This window comes from Sciurus vulgaris, assembly GCF_902686455.1.
Source record: "Sciurus vulgaris genome assembly, chromosome: 7".
In the NCBI taxonomy this organism is placed as follows: domain Eukaryota; kingdom Metazoa; phylum Chordata; class Mammalia; order Rodentia; family Sciuridae; genus Sciurus; species Sciurus vulgaris.
The window spans coordinates 8,670,389-8,688,341 of record NC_136467.1 but is presented as its reverse complement, the minus strand read 5'-3'; the positions used below and the strand labels follow the sequence as shown (position 1 = coordinate 8,688,341).

At 47.7% G+C, this 17,953-nt stretch overlaps 1 protein-coding gene across 5 annotated transcripts in view; it reads left to right on the top strand.

Annotated features, from left to right (window-relative positions):
• The window catches only part of FNDC1 (fibronectin type III domain containing 1), an 86,845-nt gene that overhangs the window by 24,713 nt on the left and 44,179 nt on the right, over positions 1-17,953 (top strand). For 4 of the 5 annotated variants that reach the window (XM_079146761.1, XM_079146759.1, XM_079146758.1 and 1 more), the window contains 3 exons: positions 2,575-2,661; positions 3,087-3,155; positions 14,911-15,117. In XM_079146761.1, coding sequence (XP_079002887.1) covers positions 2,575-2,661; positions 3,087-3,155; positions 14,911-15,117 — 363 coding nt within the window. The remainder of the gene's footprint in view (positions 1-2,574; positions 2,662-3,086; positions 3,156-14,910; positions 15,118-17,953) is intronic. The other variant, XM_079146762.1, reaches the window with a different exon arrangement.

The following is a 17,953-nucleotide window of genomic DNA, read 5'->3' as shown; positions in this document are numbered from 1 at the left end:
GGATTGTTGAAATACAGCTGATTCTTGAACAACATGGATTTGAACTGTGCAGATGCACTTACATGTGGGTTTTTTTTTTTTTTTTTTCAGATTTGTGACAATTTGAAAAAACTCACAGGAACTGAGATCTTAAAAATAACCAAAAAATTAGGAAAAAATTGGATATACATTGAATGCATAAATTGATGTAGAGAATAGACCACCTATCATTTATTACTTTAACATATACATGAATCTATTATCAAAAAGTGAAAATTTACCAAAACTTAACACATGTAAACTGTCCATGGTGACCTTTAGAGTAAGAGAAATCTAGACAAAGTAAAGGTGTGGCATTAAATTGTATCTGTAGAAAACTAACTGAAGCACACATACTGCGCTAGTGTGGTGGTTCCACGGTCACCTCCTGTTGCTTCTGCAGTGAGCTCAAGTGTGGCCATGTCCACTTAAAATGCCACCATGTACCACTCCTCATTTTCACATGAGCAGCTGTCTCCCCTGTCAATCATGTGTCGCAGAAAAAAGTGATGTCTCCAAGTTCTTGCTGGTTTTTCACCATATATGGTACATATAATATGTAAATTGCACATGACTGGAACTGTTTATGTTGTTGATAAGGTTTCTGGTCAACAGCAGGCTTTACTAGCTAAGGTTTGGGGAGGCAAAACATATGCAGATTTTTGACTGCACAGGGGTTGGTGCCCTGTCCCTTGTTGTTCAGGAGTCAGTTGTAACACATCTCTGTAGAGCTGTGTGTAGAATGTCATGCTTAGCCACATCTGGTTAAAGATGTGATCTTTTACCCATTTCGGTTTCATTTTTATTTTGATTGTGGAGGCTGGGAGTATTCTGAGCCTCACCTCAATGCCTGTCGTCTTCTAAGTGCAGACACAGGTGGTTCCGGACTTGGGCTTTGAGCCGCCTCGTCCACATCCCTCTCCTTTTGACTCTAGTATCCCGAACTCTATTGGCTTTAGGTCCAACTTTAAGATGGATCATAAGGGAGTGACGGAGGGGCAGCATAAGGAAAACCAGGTGTCCGCTGTGCCACACTAGTGATCACAGTCAGCTCCTGGCTCCCCGGCACCCACCCCTGGCCTGAGGTTGCTGTACCGGTTCCTCCTCCACCTCCTGCACTGTACTATGATGTTTTCTGGGTAACAGTCCATTCCTCCTAGCTTCAGCTAAGCATGTATTTCCTTGAATCTCTTCGGAATTGTTGTGGCCTCCAAAATCCAGCAATGGAGATTCTGTCGGAATGAAGGCATGGACAGGGTCATATTTGCTCACACCTTGAGTTGTTATAATTGCTACAGAGAAGGAAAACATGTAAAAAGAGAGCCGTAGAACTTGCTAAAAGCCAGTGTCTCCCAAGCATGTTTCTGATGCGTTAACTGGATGGGAATCAGACACACATGGACTAAATAAGCTCAGGGTGAAGACAGTGCCTGGTGAAGCAGGGTTTTGCATTCTGTCGGAACCTGGAGCATTTCCTCATTAGTTGGGCAGTTTGTGCCAAACCCCAAATGCCACCAGGCCTTGCCAGATTCAGATAGAAGTCACACCAGGCTTGAATGGAGTAGGTGTCCCAGTTAGTGTCAGTGCACTAGCTGGTTCTGAGCCTCTAGCTTGAGAACTGAATGAGGTTGTGTTAAGGATCGCTTACACATGAGCACCACTGCCTCACCCGGAGCAGAGGCTTACCTTTCCAGCCCTCGTCCCATGATGCCCACGAGCTTCCATCTCTTTAGGGTATGGGCCCCCTCACCCCTTACCTGCCACAAGGTAATCGTTCATTCTGAGGAAAACCAGTGCTATTAGAGTTTTACTTTTCAAGCTGCAAGTTTAGGACACCCCTTCTTTATAATAGGGTGTCTCCTTTGTCCTTTGCGTCCCAACAACTTTAGGAGACCTCTGCTCTTTGACCTTGACCTCAATACAAAAATCAAAAAGTGAAGCTCAGTTATTTCAAGATTAGCACTTCCAAGATTCCAATAAATATTTTTTTCTACCATTTGCTGAAATGGTGAAAAACGACTTGAAAGCATAGTCTAGGGAACATATTACTGTGAAAAGGAAGATTTCCTGAAGCTTTATGTAGTACAAGGAAGAGTTCCCACGTGCCATGTTTTATGAGTTACATTGACATTTCTTTTTTCTTTTTTTTTTTTTTTTGAGATTTCAACTTGGAACTTCCAGGGGGAAATAATATTTATAGTTTTTGACAGTGTATTTTCAAATACCAATTGGTGGACTGTGAGTTCCTATTTCTTACATTGATCTCAAATTAAAATCCCTAAGAGACCTTTTTATTGACTGCCTATGAATCCAGATTTATCGCACACACCACGTACTTTGTACTAAATGCAGTTTGTTTGGGTCCGGTGTGCCTCAGCTGTATGACAACAATGTTAGTGATTTGAGTAAAAGCCATGGTGAAAGCTACCTTAGATTTGTTTTTTAATTCAAATCTTTATATTTAGTTATAAAGGGTATAAGGAAAATGGTTAGTGAATCAAACTGTGTGATGCTTGGAGATGTGAACCGGTGGCTTGATTGAACCGTGTGTTTCAGAGCCGGGGGTAGTGTACTTTGTGCTGGTCACTGCAGAGAACCACAGTGGAGTGAGCCGACCAGTTTACAGAGCTGAGAGCCTGCCTGGTAAGTCTCCTCTAGAATCAGAGACTGTAGTTTTGTTACGTAGAAGGGAGAGACCCCCCCACTTTTATCAAGTCTATATAAATTTTTAATTATTAAACGACTCCCAAGCAAGACGTTTTTAGACGTGCATAGCAAGTCAAAAGATAAAAACCTAGGAGAGACTTATCCCTTCTTTTATAGTAGTTTCAGAGTAGGTTATTAGTATTTTGTCTTAATTTTTTCGAGACTCACTAGAATAAACCATGTGCACAAGTCTAAAAACATGGGTTGTCCATAGGCTCAGGTGTGGAGTCACTAACATGGCCCTGGGCAGGGTCTTCTGAACACCTCGAAAGATCATTGAACTCTACAGTAACGATGCTCTGAAATATGGGAAACCCAGTAGTCCTTGTTTCTAACCATTCAGTTGCATTTCCCTAATTCAGGAGGTGAATGGATCAAGATTGATGGTTTTCCCATTAAGGGTCCAGCACCATTTAATGAAACCGTCACAGGTACTATTTGCTCACTCGGTTCATGTCCTCACTGAAGCATCACCTCTTAAGAGGGCTGTGCTTCTGTCACACACATGTGCTCACAATCCTTCATTCGTTCCCATCGCTAAACTAACACACGTGCCACACAGTCTTGGTCGATCTGCTCTGTGGCTGGTGGACCAGACTGCAGCAGTGTTGCTCATTGCTTGTTGTTCCTTGGTGTCCTCATGGTGGGTGGGTGGGGGGACGCATCTGCATTTACATCTGGGGAGATTGTCGCCCTGTTAACAGGCAAATATGGTGGTCGAGATGGTAGTACTGGCCCGAGGAGGATTTTTACAACTCTTATTCTCGTGAGTGGCATAAATGAATGGAACCCACAAACGATGACTTTTATTGGCTGATATGTAGCATCGAGTCCTGCTCTCTTTTCTGACAATCTTGGAATATTTTCTGAGTGTTAGATAACCTGCCTTCCATCTCTGCTCCATATTTGTATATATGTGTGTTGTATCATTTGGACGTTGATGTCATCTGGTCATCTTGTTTTACTTATTGAGAGAAGTGTTGACATTTCTTGTGTGTTGTTTCTTGAATGTTTAATTGATGGTGGAAAAATAATATACAACGAACACAGTTGTTTCATGATGTGGCTGGGCATTATCCACAAGGCAATATGGCGAGGAGCAATGTTTTATTTTCATGCACCATGTTTTTAAATACATCAGTCTGGTGTTATTGTTCAGAGAAAGGTGAGTATGTTGATACTAATGACCATATGACGCTTCTCAAATCTGTTTTGCTGGTGCAGGCAGTTTTTAAAGTCTCTTAAATATAAAAGGGGTAGAAGAAGAAAACAATCAGCAAAGGAAACTGGCTTTGGGGAGAGGTGCTACGTTCTTATTCAGATTTGATGAACTTGAGATGGTGTGGGGTGTTGCAATGGGGACATCTGAAGGTGTTTGGAGTGATAGAATGGGAGTTGCAAGAAAAAAGTTAGAGCTAGATATGGACTTAGAGTCACGCCATGGGGTGGGAGTCGAAGCAGAAAGAATAACGAAGTAAGAGAGGATGGGAAGAGAGGGCAGGAGGCCAAGGATCCAACTTGGAAATCACTGACAGTATAGTAATCCCCCTTCACCTGCAGGAGATACGCTTTAAAACCCCAGTGGATACCGGAGACCCTAGATAGTATTGAGGTTTATGTATTCCGTGTTTTTTTTTGTTATATATGCATGCTGATGATAAATTTAACTTATAAATAAGCACAATAGGAGGCTAATGACAATAATTAATAATCAAACAGTTTTAATAAAACACTCATAAAAGTCATGTGAACGTGACCCCCTTCTCTCTTCCTCTTTCTAAGTAGTTCTACTGTATTCCCCTTTCTTGGGCTGATGTGGGATGATCTGATGCCCACGTGATTAGAGGAAGTGAGGTGCATGACCAAGGCCCTGTGATATGGCTTGAGGTTGCTATGCAGGCACTACTTGAACCAGCGCACTGTGGTGTTGTGACAGCCACCCTGAGGGCCCAGCAGGCTAAGGGAGTGAGGGCAGTGTATACATTATGGATATGCTGGACAAAGGGATGAGTTCAAGTTCTGGGTGGGATGGAGTGGGATGACATGAGGTTGTGTCACACAGTGTAAAGTTGTGTGAGATTTAAAATGTAAATTGTTTATCACTGAAATTTTCCATTCAGTAGTTTTGCACTACAGTGGACTACTGGTAATTGAAACCTGGATAGCAGGACTTTGGGTAAGGGGACTATTGCCTGCATGCAGAATAGGAAAGGATGTTTATTTCAGAGGTGCTTATTCCAGAAGATACACATGTCGTCAGACACACATAGACATTTCACTGATGGATATACATCCCTTGTGTATGCATCTCTTATTGTGTGATTTAAATAACCATTTTATTTTTACAATCTCTCTGATAAAGTCTTCTTAATGACCTTAGTTTTAGAACAAGTAATTTTCTTGCTTTTTTGTAGGTAATTAATTTTTCTTCCTTTCTTCCATAGAAATGCATGCATGTGTATGTGGGTGTGGTGTGTGTGTGTGTGTGTGTGTGTGTGTGTGTGTGTGTGTTTGCATGTGACCCTTCTGAATAAGCAGGTGTCACAGAAATCCTGGGTGTCAGGACTGGAGAGGATCAGGCTGTGGCTCATGGTTGGTTTTATGTCTGATGAGGTGATTTAACCTCTCCGTCTGCAGGAGCCTCTGTGAGCTGTGGTTGCCAGAGTATTCTGCTAGAATACATGATTCTCCATTTGTTATACAGTATGATAAAAAAGACACTAGAAGAAATTGCCAGCTGAAGCCTCTTGCAGCTTATGATAGAAGGCACAACTTAAAAAACAAAATGATCCACCAATATCTGGGATGCCGAGACTTAGTTAAAGTGCTCCAGGAAAATATATTACCTTTCATTGTTAATGAAAATAATAGAATTCATTTATAAGCAGTGATCAATATATCTAAACCTTTATTTTTTATTTTTGGAAAAAAATGCTGTGCTTTTGTTCTGAGAAATGGTCAAATATGTGATAATTTTGTCAAACAGAAGAATTACTTGGAATCGTACACCTTCAGGGATTTGTCCTGGGCGACATGAGCACAGGGACCTGGTGTGGGGCACAGAGGGTTTGCCAGTGCTGGACCCACTGCCTCTCCTGTGCTTCAGGCTTTATTGAAACCAGGGGAGAATCCATTCTTTTATTCTGCCAGAAGCAATGACTTGAGTTCAGACTCCAGAAGGCCTCCTCTTGCTGGCTTGGACCTCTCTGGACTGAACCGTCTTTGCCTAAAAATAGGACATCGATTATTGAACTCATTCCTTTAGTGCCTGTGGTTTTCCAAGCATAGGTCCCACTGCTAGAGATACACAGGAACCAGACAGATGAGAGCTCACCCGGTGGAAACTTAGAGGAAAGAACACTGTAAACAAGAAAGCAAAAATGGGTGTACACAACCTGCTAGTTTGCTAGGGCTGCCATCACAAAATAAACTGCCCTGTGATAGAGAATTAGCACGTGGGGAGCTCTGGGTTTGGGAGCCGAGTGATAAGATGGTGATATCAGGCTGAGACTGTGCAGGGATCTTCATGGCAAAGTCTTGTGAGGAGGAGGATGGAACCTGCCAGAGAGTTCTGGAAGGTTAACAAGACTTCAGTGACCCTCAGACTGGTCACTTGTTCAAACAGAAAAACTCTCAGAACTAGAAATGAGGCTGAGCAGAAATGCAACTGCAGGACAGACGTTTCGGCTTCCTGTGGAGTAGCTCTTCCCCGTCCCTGTCAGGAAGTTTTCTTTGTATTAATGTAGACTCCCTCGGTTGGGATGTAAGCCCATATTCTTCTGGGTAAAAGATGTCACACAGCTCACTTTCCAGAATACCATTATCTAACATTTCTGTAGACTTTTTTTCTGTGAGCTGTTTAACTTTTTTCTGTGGTTGCATCTGGGGCAATGGGGACATGCAGAGCCAGGCCCCAGGGGTCAGGATGGGGACGCATCCCAAGTTTGCTACTGATCAGCCCACGGACTTGGCTGGGCCAGCTATTCTACTTTTGCCAAAATTTTCATCTTGGAAACAATGTTAGACTCTGGTTAATTTTAGCTCTTAATATGCTCATATCTATTTTTAATTATTTTAATAATTTTCTAAGGATCTAGTCCTCTATGCTTTGCTCAAACTGTGGAGGTAAACCAAATCTAGCATTGAAACAAGTCTGCTTTTTGATTTTATTTTTTGTACATTTTATTTTAGTTCATGGAGCTTGCTGGCTTCTTGGACAGTTAAGTAGCGCTGGGACTCAGGATTAGTGGGAGTTCACAGTTACTCCCCAGCCCTTTCCAGCCAGCACCTGGGGTCCAGTTACTCCCTCCTGACTGCACCACCCACCGGCCTCCAGCCTGTGCCCGACTCCAGTGGCGTGCAGCACTTGGCTCGTGATGAGTTTCTACACACCAGGCATTCTGGTCTGTCTCCATGACACTGGCCTGTTTGATCTTCCTGCTTCCTGGTGTCTAATGACCACTGCCTGTCATAGAACCAGAGTTGTTCCCTCCACCATCTGGAATCCTGAATTCCACTGTCTGATGACAACCGTGTCCCTTCTTCTGTCCCTCGCTGTCATGAGCTTCCTTGCAGGCCTCATCAGTCTCTGGATCTGCAGACCCTGCCCCTCTGGTGAGTCCAGAAACTGTCCCTGGCCCGTTTCTTCTTTCCTCCATTCCAGCCACGCTTGTGCACGTCGGCTCCCCACCTTTGACCTGTCCCACTGGCCTGGGAGTTCCCCATGGCCACCCCAGCTGCCTGTGTTCTCTTTCTGGTAACTAATTGCTGAACCTTATCAGAGAAATGAAGGGCAACTCTGCCCCGCATCTAACTCTCACCCCTGTGTTCTCACCTCTTCTGGCTGCGCTGCTCAGCAATGTCCTGTGTGTCCCTACGGGTTGCCTTCCCTCCCCGCTTCCCCAGCTTCCTTCCTGATGGTGTTCTCCTCCCTTCTAGCAGCTGCTCTGGTGCCCTTGAAGAAGAAAGGGTCACCAGGTGGCACGGGGGATGCCTTCTTTGGAGACTTCTAGACCTCCACCTCTCCTTCTTCCTCCTGAAGGAGGAAAGGCTTCACCAGGTCCCCCACAGGCTGACTTCATGCACAGAGCAGTTAGACTTGGTGCAGGACTGGCATGAGGTTCATCTTTGGAGCACCTCCCCATGACCCTCTCAGTCCCTGCCCCAAAAGGTTGAGACCAGGTGCTGAACAAATTATGTAATAGGGAAACAAAGAAACTACAAACTCATGACAACAAAGTTCGGCATCTTCTTGCTGCCTTAGCTCATTTTGGGTTGTGAATACAGAATACCTGAGTCAGGTTATTTTGGCTCACGGTTCTGGAGGCAGGGAAGTCCAAGATCACGGTCTGGCATCTACTTGGCTTCTGGTGAGGACCTCATGGAGGGAGGGCAAGTGGTGGGTGGGGATGAGGTGGACTTGCTTTACCCCTCTAGTGGCAGTGAGTGCAGTCCTGTGACAGCGAGATGCCCTCAGATGTCCACGGCTCCACCTCTGACCCATGACTCATCCCGCCAGCTCCCCTCCAGCACTGCCACACGAAGAATTGACATTCCAACACAGGAGCTCGGGGACGTGCTCAAGTCATGGCACTAACCCAGCATTCCTTAGCCGGAAGCACCTGTGGGTCTGTGACACGTGTACTCCGAGCATGCATTCCCTCTTTTCCTATTAATATTTCATCAAAATAAGCACCAGTTTTCAGGGACATATCCTTGCCAGTTTGTTTAATTAAATATGACTGATGTGAAAATTGAAAACTCTAAACCTAATATCTTAGGACATCTCTTTCCCTAATCTGGTCATGTTAAGGCATAATTAATCCACCCAGCCATAATCTCCACACTTTGGAAGAGACAAAGTGCAGGCCAGGGGCTGCCGTGCCTCTGGGGAGGGCCAGAGCTTCTTATTGAATCTCTGCAAGTTTCTAAAAGAAAAATTTGTCCTAAAAGAAAGCACTTTCTATTTGTGTCTGAGAGAGGCCTGCTGGACTGCAGGGATACACTCTGAGCTGCCAGGGCTGGCAGTGGTCAGCTGTGGGCTTGCCACTTCTCTTTTCTCTATGCTTGTATTTCTGTATAGGCCTTTGCTGGCTTCCTCAGGCCATGACGCCCTGGATGTCACTGTGTGATCCAGAAAGTAGGAAGAGGGCCCCCGCAGTATTTGGCAGTTCCGGTGAGCCTCAGAAACCTGGAACCGAAGGCCTTTATGTTGGCCGGTTTGTTCTGGAAGTTAGTTACAGAGCTTTACAAACGCTCTCTGGGCCCTGGGATCCATGACATTTTTCACTGGCATTCCTCAGCACGGGGAGGTCAAGTTCTTATTTCCCCCTTTTCTCTTTTCTATCCTGCTTCTCTTCCAAGACCTTCTCTCCCTCTAAACCCTGAAAGCAGCAGGCTTTCCTGATCCTAGCCGCAGGTGGAGGGGTGCTGTCCCTGCGTCCCTGAGGGTGGTGGGATGGGCGTGCGTCGCCTCACTTCTCTCCTGGTTCTGATTCTTCCCAGGATGCACCAGGAGCCAGCTGTTGGTGTGGTGTTCCAAGGGCTTTCCTCGGAGCACTAGTCACACTTCTAGATTTAAGAGGAAGTGTGTGGGGGGATGATCCTGATGGCACCGTTGGCACTGGTTTCCCCCATGAGCCCCAGGCCTCGGGGAGCCTGGCTGACGTGCTCTGTAAGTGGGGTGCATGGACCCAAGGCCGGCTGGTGCAGGCCCTTCACCGGCTGTTCAGAGCCTCTGACTACCTGCTCCCAGAGCTGGGACCTACCTGTGCCACGGTGGGGCCAGCAGAGTTCAGGGGCTCAGACCCCAGCTCAGGGCCTGCTGCCGCTGGCTGCAACCCGTTCCCTCCGCCTCGCTGACCCTCACTGTCTTTGTCAGTAAACAGGTTGGTTTTGGGTTATTGTGAGGATGTGCGCCCAAGGGAGTCTTGTGCTGGTGGGTGACACTCTGACAGATGGACTCCAAAATAAATAAGATTCCCTTTCCCCTTATTTTCGTTAAATAGCTGGGCTTATTTAAGCGCCATGCAAAACTCATTTAGTAATAGTGAAAAGGGATTGGTGCCGTTTATTAGCCAGGAAAATGTGGCCCTTTTAGGATTCGAGAGGAAGCTCGGTCATGCACTGCATAATGCCGTGGTGCATACGACTACGCCCCCTGAGGACATCTTGGCTGTCTTGGTTTGTGTACGTCCCCAGCAGTATCTCCTAAAGGTGTGTTTCTCGGAACAAGTCCCTGTTGTAAAGAGACACGATTGGGTTGCAAGTATTAGCTGTGTTGAAAAGAGGTTTTTGAATCCTCTCAGAGATGGTTCAGGAGGATCATGTGTCAGAATTTCCTCTGGAAGAAGGAGCTCATGGTAGACGTCGGCAGGTGAGAGGTTTGCTGTAATGATCCTTACCGCAGAGAAGCCAGCCAGCGCTGGGCCTGGGCCTGGGGTCAGGGCACTGGGACTCAGAGTGTGGACCACTGTTTTACTCAGCTTTTTTTGCTGCTGTGCCTAAAAGATCTGATCAGAACAATTTTAAAGGAGTAAAAGTTTATTCGAAGGCTCATGGTTTCAGAGGTCTTAGTCTGTAGAAGGTCAGCTCTGTTCCTCGGATCTCCAGGAGAGACAGAACATCATGGCGGAAGAGTGCGGCAGAGGGAAGCAGCTCACATCATCAGGAAGCAGAGAGAGGGAAAAACTCCACTCTCCAGATACAAAATATGTACCCCATAGCCACGCCCCAATTCCCACCTCCTCCAACCACACCCTACCATGTCAATTGATTCACTGATGGGTTAAGACTCTCACAAGCCAGTCATTCCTCCTCTGAACCTTCCTGCATTGTCTTACATGTGAGCTTTTGGGGGACACCTCACATCCGAGCCATAACAACCACCAAGCCAACATCCTGTCTCCATTCTGGCTATGGACAGTCGACATTCACTGCTCTCTAGTGCAACTTCCCTCCCTTTCGCACCCCTTCCTTCCTTCTCTTCTGTGTGCGCTCCTCTTCCTCACCTTGCTCATGCATCAGGAATGCACGGAAGGCCAGAACCTCACCTGGGCCTGCCAGACGCGGGGACGAGGGTGCATTTTCACAGGCGGCGGGTGATTCTGAAGCATGCTGACCTTTGGGCACCTGGTCTCTGGTGGAAGCTCTAGACTCCCTCCTGCCCTGCGACTCAGCGTCCACGGTTGTAGTGAAGGCTGATGTTGGGGGTGATGGGCCAGCTGCCTGGGGCAGAGGGTTGGCACCAAAGGCCCATGACAATGCAGGCCTGCCCTTTCAGCCATGGGGACAGGGAGAGGGCCATCTTTGTGAAGCTTGTGGTCGGCACAGTGGGTCATTAGGTAAGTTTGTGGGATGATCCATGAACTCTTCAAAGCCATGGACTACGACCCCAGTGCGCCGGCCTCTGTGACACCGGTGAAGAGAAGGGGCTTCAATCATGTTAGACGTTGATGAAGATGGGGAACAGCGATTTGGGTCACAAGGCCAACAATCATATGGATGTAGATGGCTTCTTATTTGAGAAGGTTGTCAACATAAAGGGTTTTTGGCAATAAGTTCTGTTTTGTTCTTATTTGGTTTTCAGTGACCCTGTGTGCAAAGCATAGAGCTCAGTTCTGTGACGCGCTCCTGTTCCGAAGGGGTCGCCCACATAGGTCGAAGTCTGAAGGAGGAGGGATTCCACTTTTGCCGTTGCCACTGTTAGCTTTCTGTCACTACAACCATTACCTGAAATATCAGTTTATAAGGAGAAAAGTCTTATTTTGACTCCCACTTTGGAGGTTCTGATTTAGGATTGGTTGGCCCCATTGCCTGGGGTCTGTGGTGAGGCAGCACATCGTGACAGGAGCACAGGGCAGAGACAAACCCCTCACCCATGGCCGGGTGCCTTCAAGGGCTAGCCCCCAGTGGGTCTCGTCTCTTAAAGGTGAGCCTCCCAAGGGGCCTCCTATTGGGCCTCATCTCTTAAAAGCTCCACCACCTCCTAATGGCACCATGGTGGGGGGTCAAGCCTTCACCACATGGACCCTTGGGGGCACTTAAGTTCTGAACAATAGCTACCACACACTAGTGTGCTCGTCACCTTCTAGATAGGATCCTGAATGCCTTACATGGATCATGTCACACAACCCAATATGATATATACTGTTTTACAGAGGAGGAAACTGAGGTTGAGGAAGAACTCTGTAAGTCACCCCAAGTAATTGACTTGATGCAGACTCTGAATTTCGAGCTAGCATCAGCCCCATTTGAGAGCAGCCATGTTTAACCAGCAGAGAACTGTAAATGGGCAAAGCATCCTGTGGGATTTTGAATTTTTTTTCTTATTCAAAAGAATAGATTTTATCCTGGACAACTTCAGAATATTTACCCATTTTCAAAGCTGGTGGTACCAGTCAGGAGAAAGTCGTAACCCTGCTGGCTTTCTGATGTCCACTAGACAGGGGGTGGCGTGCAATCACTGTGGCAGGTGCTCTGTATTGACCAGCTCTGAGTATGAATCACCGGGTTCGGTGGCACCCAGAGTGCCTGAGGAAGGGTGTCCTGCCAGGGTCGGGTGCACTCAGCGCTGGTGGATGTGGGCTTGCGGGCTCTTGGCAGTCATGACTTCCTACATTCAAGATAAAAGACCTTCAGAGATTTATTAAGACAGTTCTGAAGGCTTTGGCAGGGCTCTCCCACACAGTTAGCCGAACACTTCAATCATTTAATTGCAAATGGATTTGAACCATATGGGACGTTTTCTTAACGTGCACATCAGCTTAAAAGAGGGTTACCAGATGATCTACAAAAGAGGCTTGGCAGTGTATATTATTCAGAATAATAAAGAAAGGGCATTTTCAAAAATACGTGGAAAAAATGAGGTTGGTTTTCTAAATACCAAGATTTGAAAGAGGGATTTTGTTTAGAGGGTTGGCAGTCGCTTCCCTTTGGGTTCTCACCCAGACTGCACGAGCTGCAGTGGTCGTGGGTCACTTTGGGGTGGGGTGGGGAGCCTTTGGCGAGAGCCCCCTCCTGTCCTTGGCTACCTGCTCAGGGTGCCGTCTGGTTCGTCATGTTCAATGCCTTCCCTGCAGGGCGGTGTGTTCACGCGCAACAGGGAGCCTGTCCAGCCCAGCCCTAGTGTCACCTTGGTGAGCAGAAGGGGCTGGGCCGCCAGAGGAAGGGCGCATGGGGTGAGGACGGAGCTGACATGGAAAGGGCCTCGTTACGAGGGGACACATTCTGGGATCAGAATGGAGCATTCACATCCCTGCTTGGCACTGAACAGCTTTGTGACCTCAGGTCAGCTGCTTCTCCTCTGGGGGCTTCGGTTCTCATGGGGATGAGGATACCTAGTCTACGTCCCTCGGCTGTCCTAAGGAAACAGCTTCTTTGCAAACTGTTGAGTTCCATGTGAGATCAGCCGAGTGTTGGGTTGTCAGAACTATCTTGACCCTGTTCCTCTGCATGATTCAGTGGCCTAGCCCCATCCTGGAACCCCAGTGAGGAGTTGTTAGGCATGGGCTGGTACCTGGGGAGGGGGACTTGCACTGTGTGACTGGTAAGTTGCTGTCCCTGCCACTGGGCCATGTGGCTCATGTTGGGTGGGTCTGGTGCACTACAGGACAGAACACCAGTCTGGACACCTCAGCAACAAACTCGTACCATCTGCAGCCCAGCTCTTTGTCCTCGGAACTTGATGCCTTCCTCCAGAGGAGCTGCGTCCCTGTGGGAAGTTCCAAGGGACTTTTTGCTTTTTTACTGCTTTTTCGTTTTTTTTCTTTCCACCTTTTTACTGTGGAGAGTCAGAGGTTGCTGAGTCAGAATCTGTTTTTCCTGAGCTGAGACCTGCAGCTCTCTCCAAGGCCCAGTGGTCCCAGGAACACTGTGTCCACTGCCAGATGCTTGGCTGGACAGGACACAGGACTGGAGCAGCACTGCAGGCACAGAGTGCCATCTCTGTGCAGCCACTTAATTTCCTAGTTGACACATAAGACCCAGGTGGTGTTTCCTTTTGCTGGACTACACTACTGGATTAAAAGCGAAAACCTTAAAATAGCTACTGTCGTGTATATTTGGGGAAATATTCGTTGACCATGAGATGGTAGTCCAGAGACTGCTCAGGCAATTCCAGCTGATGTACAAAAGGATACTCCTGGGTTGGATTCACTGTACTGGAGCCAGGCATCTGGCAGAACAACCCTTTGCAATGGCTGTTTGTTTATGTATTATTGAGCTCCCACTAACTCATGACATGAGTTTTGGTTTTCATGTCTTAGCTTGGCTGGGAATTTTCCAGACTAATAAGATCAGTCAGAATTGGTGATGGGGTTAATGCACATAGTAGAAGAAGAATACTTGGGTAATAACTGCTCACCCACTTAAAGAGATGGTTTGCAGCCTCGTGTCATTCCCAAGTGAGGACTCGAATGTGGTCCCCTGTTCAAAATGGGCAGCATGGTAGGCTGTGACCCATGACATTTGTTCCCAGATGTATCAGCTTGATGTGGAGGCAAGACTTTAAACACTGGATGGTGGCCACTGGGAATATTCCTTGGAGAATATTCCTTCGAGAGTTAACGATGAGAGTGTTTCTTGAGATTAGGCCCTTTAGCCAAAGGATTTCATGAAACTGATTTCACAAGAAATTGACAGATGGCAGAGGACAGCAGTCATGCTGGGGCCCTGTCCAGGGCTTTTCTGGAGGGACAGGGCTCCCAAGCAAATCAGCTAGCAGTTGGATGTCAGTGGTTGGTTGCTAGGGCAGGGACCCTGATTTTTCAACATTAACAACTTTATGGCGGACAGTTATAAATAGCACATGACGGGCCTCTGCTGTGTTTTACATCGACCTTTAGCGCCTGCCAGAGAATATATAGTTTTGGCCTAAAGAGGGTAAAAGGAAATAGAAGAAAGGAGACACTCTAAGGCATCCAGGGTTTCTGGCTGGCAGCCTTGCCACATGGCACGTTTTGTTTTTAGTTCTTGAGGCCGTTTGGTGTGAAATGTAGGGAGGAACCTACAAATGGACGGCTGATGCCCTTGGGGGAAAGGTGATCTTTCTAGACTCCGTTACCAGAAATGGGTGTTTTAAGCCCAAGGGCGAGCTGCTGAGGTGCCATGTCTGCAGAGACATCACTACACCATGGTGGATTCTACCTGGTTCCTGTTTAATGGTTTCTATGTCATGTCCTCTTTAAGAAAAGGAAGTGCCCAACAAGCCCTTACGTGTGCGCGTCCGGTCCTCAGACGACAGGCTGTCCGTGGCGTGGAAGGCGCCGCGCCTGTCTGGAGTCAAGAGTCCACGCAGATCTCGGGGTTTTCTTCTGGGCTACGGGGAAAGTGGCCGGAAGATGAATTATGTTCCACTGACCAGAGATGAGCGGACACATGAAATTAAAAAGCTCGGTGAGTTGACTATTAATTGATATGCAATGCTGTGATGATCTTTGGGTTCCATTTCAATATTTAGAAGCTGGTCCGGGACAGAACTCAGGAGTGATGCTCGTTTTCCAGGTGTGACAGTGGTTTGAAGTTACGCCCTTTGCTCCATCCACTGTCTCAGCCTCCATCATTCGGACTTTAATGATGACACCAGGCTATCTCCCAAGTTGCCTCCCGAGCTGAGAGCAGATTCCTGGAGGCAGGTCGCTTTTCTGGATGAGGGAAGGGGACTGACGCTTTCCGCATCTTGGCTGTGTTCATCCTTTCTATGTTTGAAACTTTGTCTTAGGTCCTGGGACCCTGGACATTGGGCCCACCAAGATGGAATGTTGTGCCAGCCCTGATCTCTTCCCAGGTCCCACATTGGGTAGCGGAAGCATCAGATATGAATGCCCATGGATGCATTTGCTGGGCTCTGGAGACATTATGTGCACAGCCAGGCTGGACTGGGTCCTGAGCTGTGCTGGTCATACTTATTGACAGGCCCAAATGGTCAATGCTGCCCACCTCCAAGAGGGAGCTGCAGATCCCTCGGGCTGCTCCTGCCCCTTCTCCTCCCCTCCTATTTGATGAATTGGAAGGAGCACTGGGTGAATGCTCTCATCCTTTTGGAGGAATCCTAGCTGCAAAGACCCCTTAGGGCCCAGGGCTGCCCGGGCAGCAAAGTCTATCTCATCCTGCGGTTCAGGGTTAGAAAGTCCAATTGCCCCATGTCCTTCAGCTTGCTTTTTACTGATAGTAAGTATTTGGGCCCCCACTGTTCGCCCTTCTGTCATTTCTTAATTGGCACTTAGGCAAGGGAGAGGCTGTGGTTTACTGGGCCCTCTTGGAAGATTCCAGTAAAACTTGCAGTCTCTTCACTTATGTGTAGCAAGGTGCCTCTCATTTTCCTGCACAGGCGATGGTGTGGAGGCTGGAGGTGGAGGCTCACCATCACACAATGACTTGGAGACTGGAGGGAGGGAGGAGGATCAGCTCTAGCAAGGAGCAGTGAAGGCACATGGTCACAGGTCTGCAGGCTGTGAGGGGGTACACATGGAGAAGGCAGCATGCTTAGGCACTCCTTAGTCATAAAGGTAAGATCTTCTCTCAGTCAAGGTGAGGTGTGCAGGTGTGAAGACTGGAACAGGAGACACAAACCAGGACGTGGTCAAAGGACAGAAGAGAAAAGAGCCCCAAAGTTTCCCAAGTGGTGACTGTGAGGTGCATGGTTTAGACTCAGGAAACTGCCCGAGGTGGAGAGTGGCAGTGGTGGACACAAGGTCTGGTGGCGGGCAGAAGGCCTGGTGGCCTGCAGTCCTCATTTGCTTTGAGAACTCCATCCGTTGCTGATGGCACAGCCGTGCCTCATCTTGAAACCTGGAGAAGCACCCTGTGTTCCCTAGGACTCCTAAGGTGCTCCCTGATCAGTGTGGATCTGATCTGCTGGTGACACTGTGTGGTTGCTGGACAAGATTCTTCTCCCCAAAATAGCCTCAGAAGTCTCCTTGTTTTGTGGCTGCTATGTTCAGCCACCTGCTCGAAGACTGTCTTGGAAGAGTGTTGCTCTTGGTTGGCTGTTCCTGGCATGGGTCACTCTGTGTCTTTATGAGGTCCCATGGGGAGGCGTAGGCATCTTGGAGCCAGGTAGAGCATCAAAGCCATCATAAAGTGTGGGCTTCAGACTTATTCCAGCAAAAAGAGACCAGGTCCCGCTCTGCTCCCATGCCACATGAAATGTCAAGGGACTGAAGGAAGCAACAGGAGAAAGCCAGGCTGTGCGTGCTTTGGGAGTGTGACTTTACTATTAGCAGCGAGACCTAGAATTAGACTCATCACCTGCAACCACAGAATCACACTTCCACCTTCATTCTGGAGCCACCCCTTTGCCTGAATGCTTTTACCATGCAGTTAATTGGCTCTACTTTGATGACATGGGTCAAGTTTTACCCTGAATATCATCAGCAGTAGGTAGAGTCACTATGTTTGCATTTCCAATCCTGAGGAAGAACATTTTTCAAAAGGAAAATTATCCTTGTTTTGAGTCTCCCGGATGGCACACATAAAAATGTCATTTGGCACTGACAAGTTTTTCATCTAATCGGGTCTGGTTTTTTTCATTACTTCAGTATTGCATGGCCGGCTCACCTGAAGAGTGCAGTTTTTTGTTTTTGTTTTTCTGCCTGCACTTGTAACACTGAGCCTGAGGGCAGGGGTGGGCCCCAGTCCTGGCCTGAATGGAGGGGCTTCTGGTCCACTGTGCTGCCTTTGCCTTCTTTCCACCTGCCAAACATTGGACTTGCCATCCTGAACAAGCTAAGAGGCTCTGTGGGGAGGCTCAGTCTAACAGAAGCTTGCCCCATCCTGGGCTGGGACAGGAAGGGCCTAGCATGGACCCGATGCCACTGACCACATGGTCCTGCAGAGAGTAGCCACATGTTAAGGAACCTTGGGGGAGAATGGGCCCCAAGCAGGGTGGACCTCATTAGACTCTTCTTATTAGGGGTCTTCTGTTTCAAGAGCAGTTCAGGGAAGGCAGCAGTGTTGAACTGATGGCCACAGGAGGCCCACAGAGAAGGTGACTTAGTGAAAACCTGCAGGTGGAGAGGCCATGGGAACATGGAGGGCAAGGAGATGAGGAGACCAGGCCCCGATTAGGAGTGGGAGCAATAAAGAGCAGTCCTCTGGAGGAGCCCTTCAGGGGGATGCACAGGCCTTCGGAAGATGGAACGAGTTTTCTCCCTTGACACACAATTGGGCTTGGGAGGTGGGCCCACGTGTTGGTTCTGACAGTGGATGTCCTGGGGTCACTGGGTTGGGG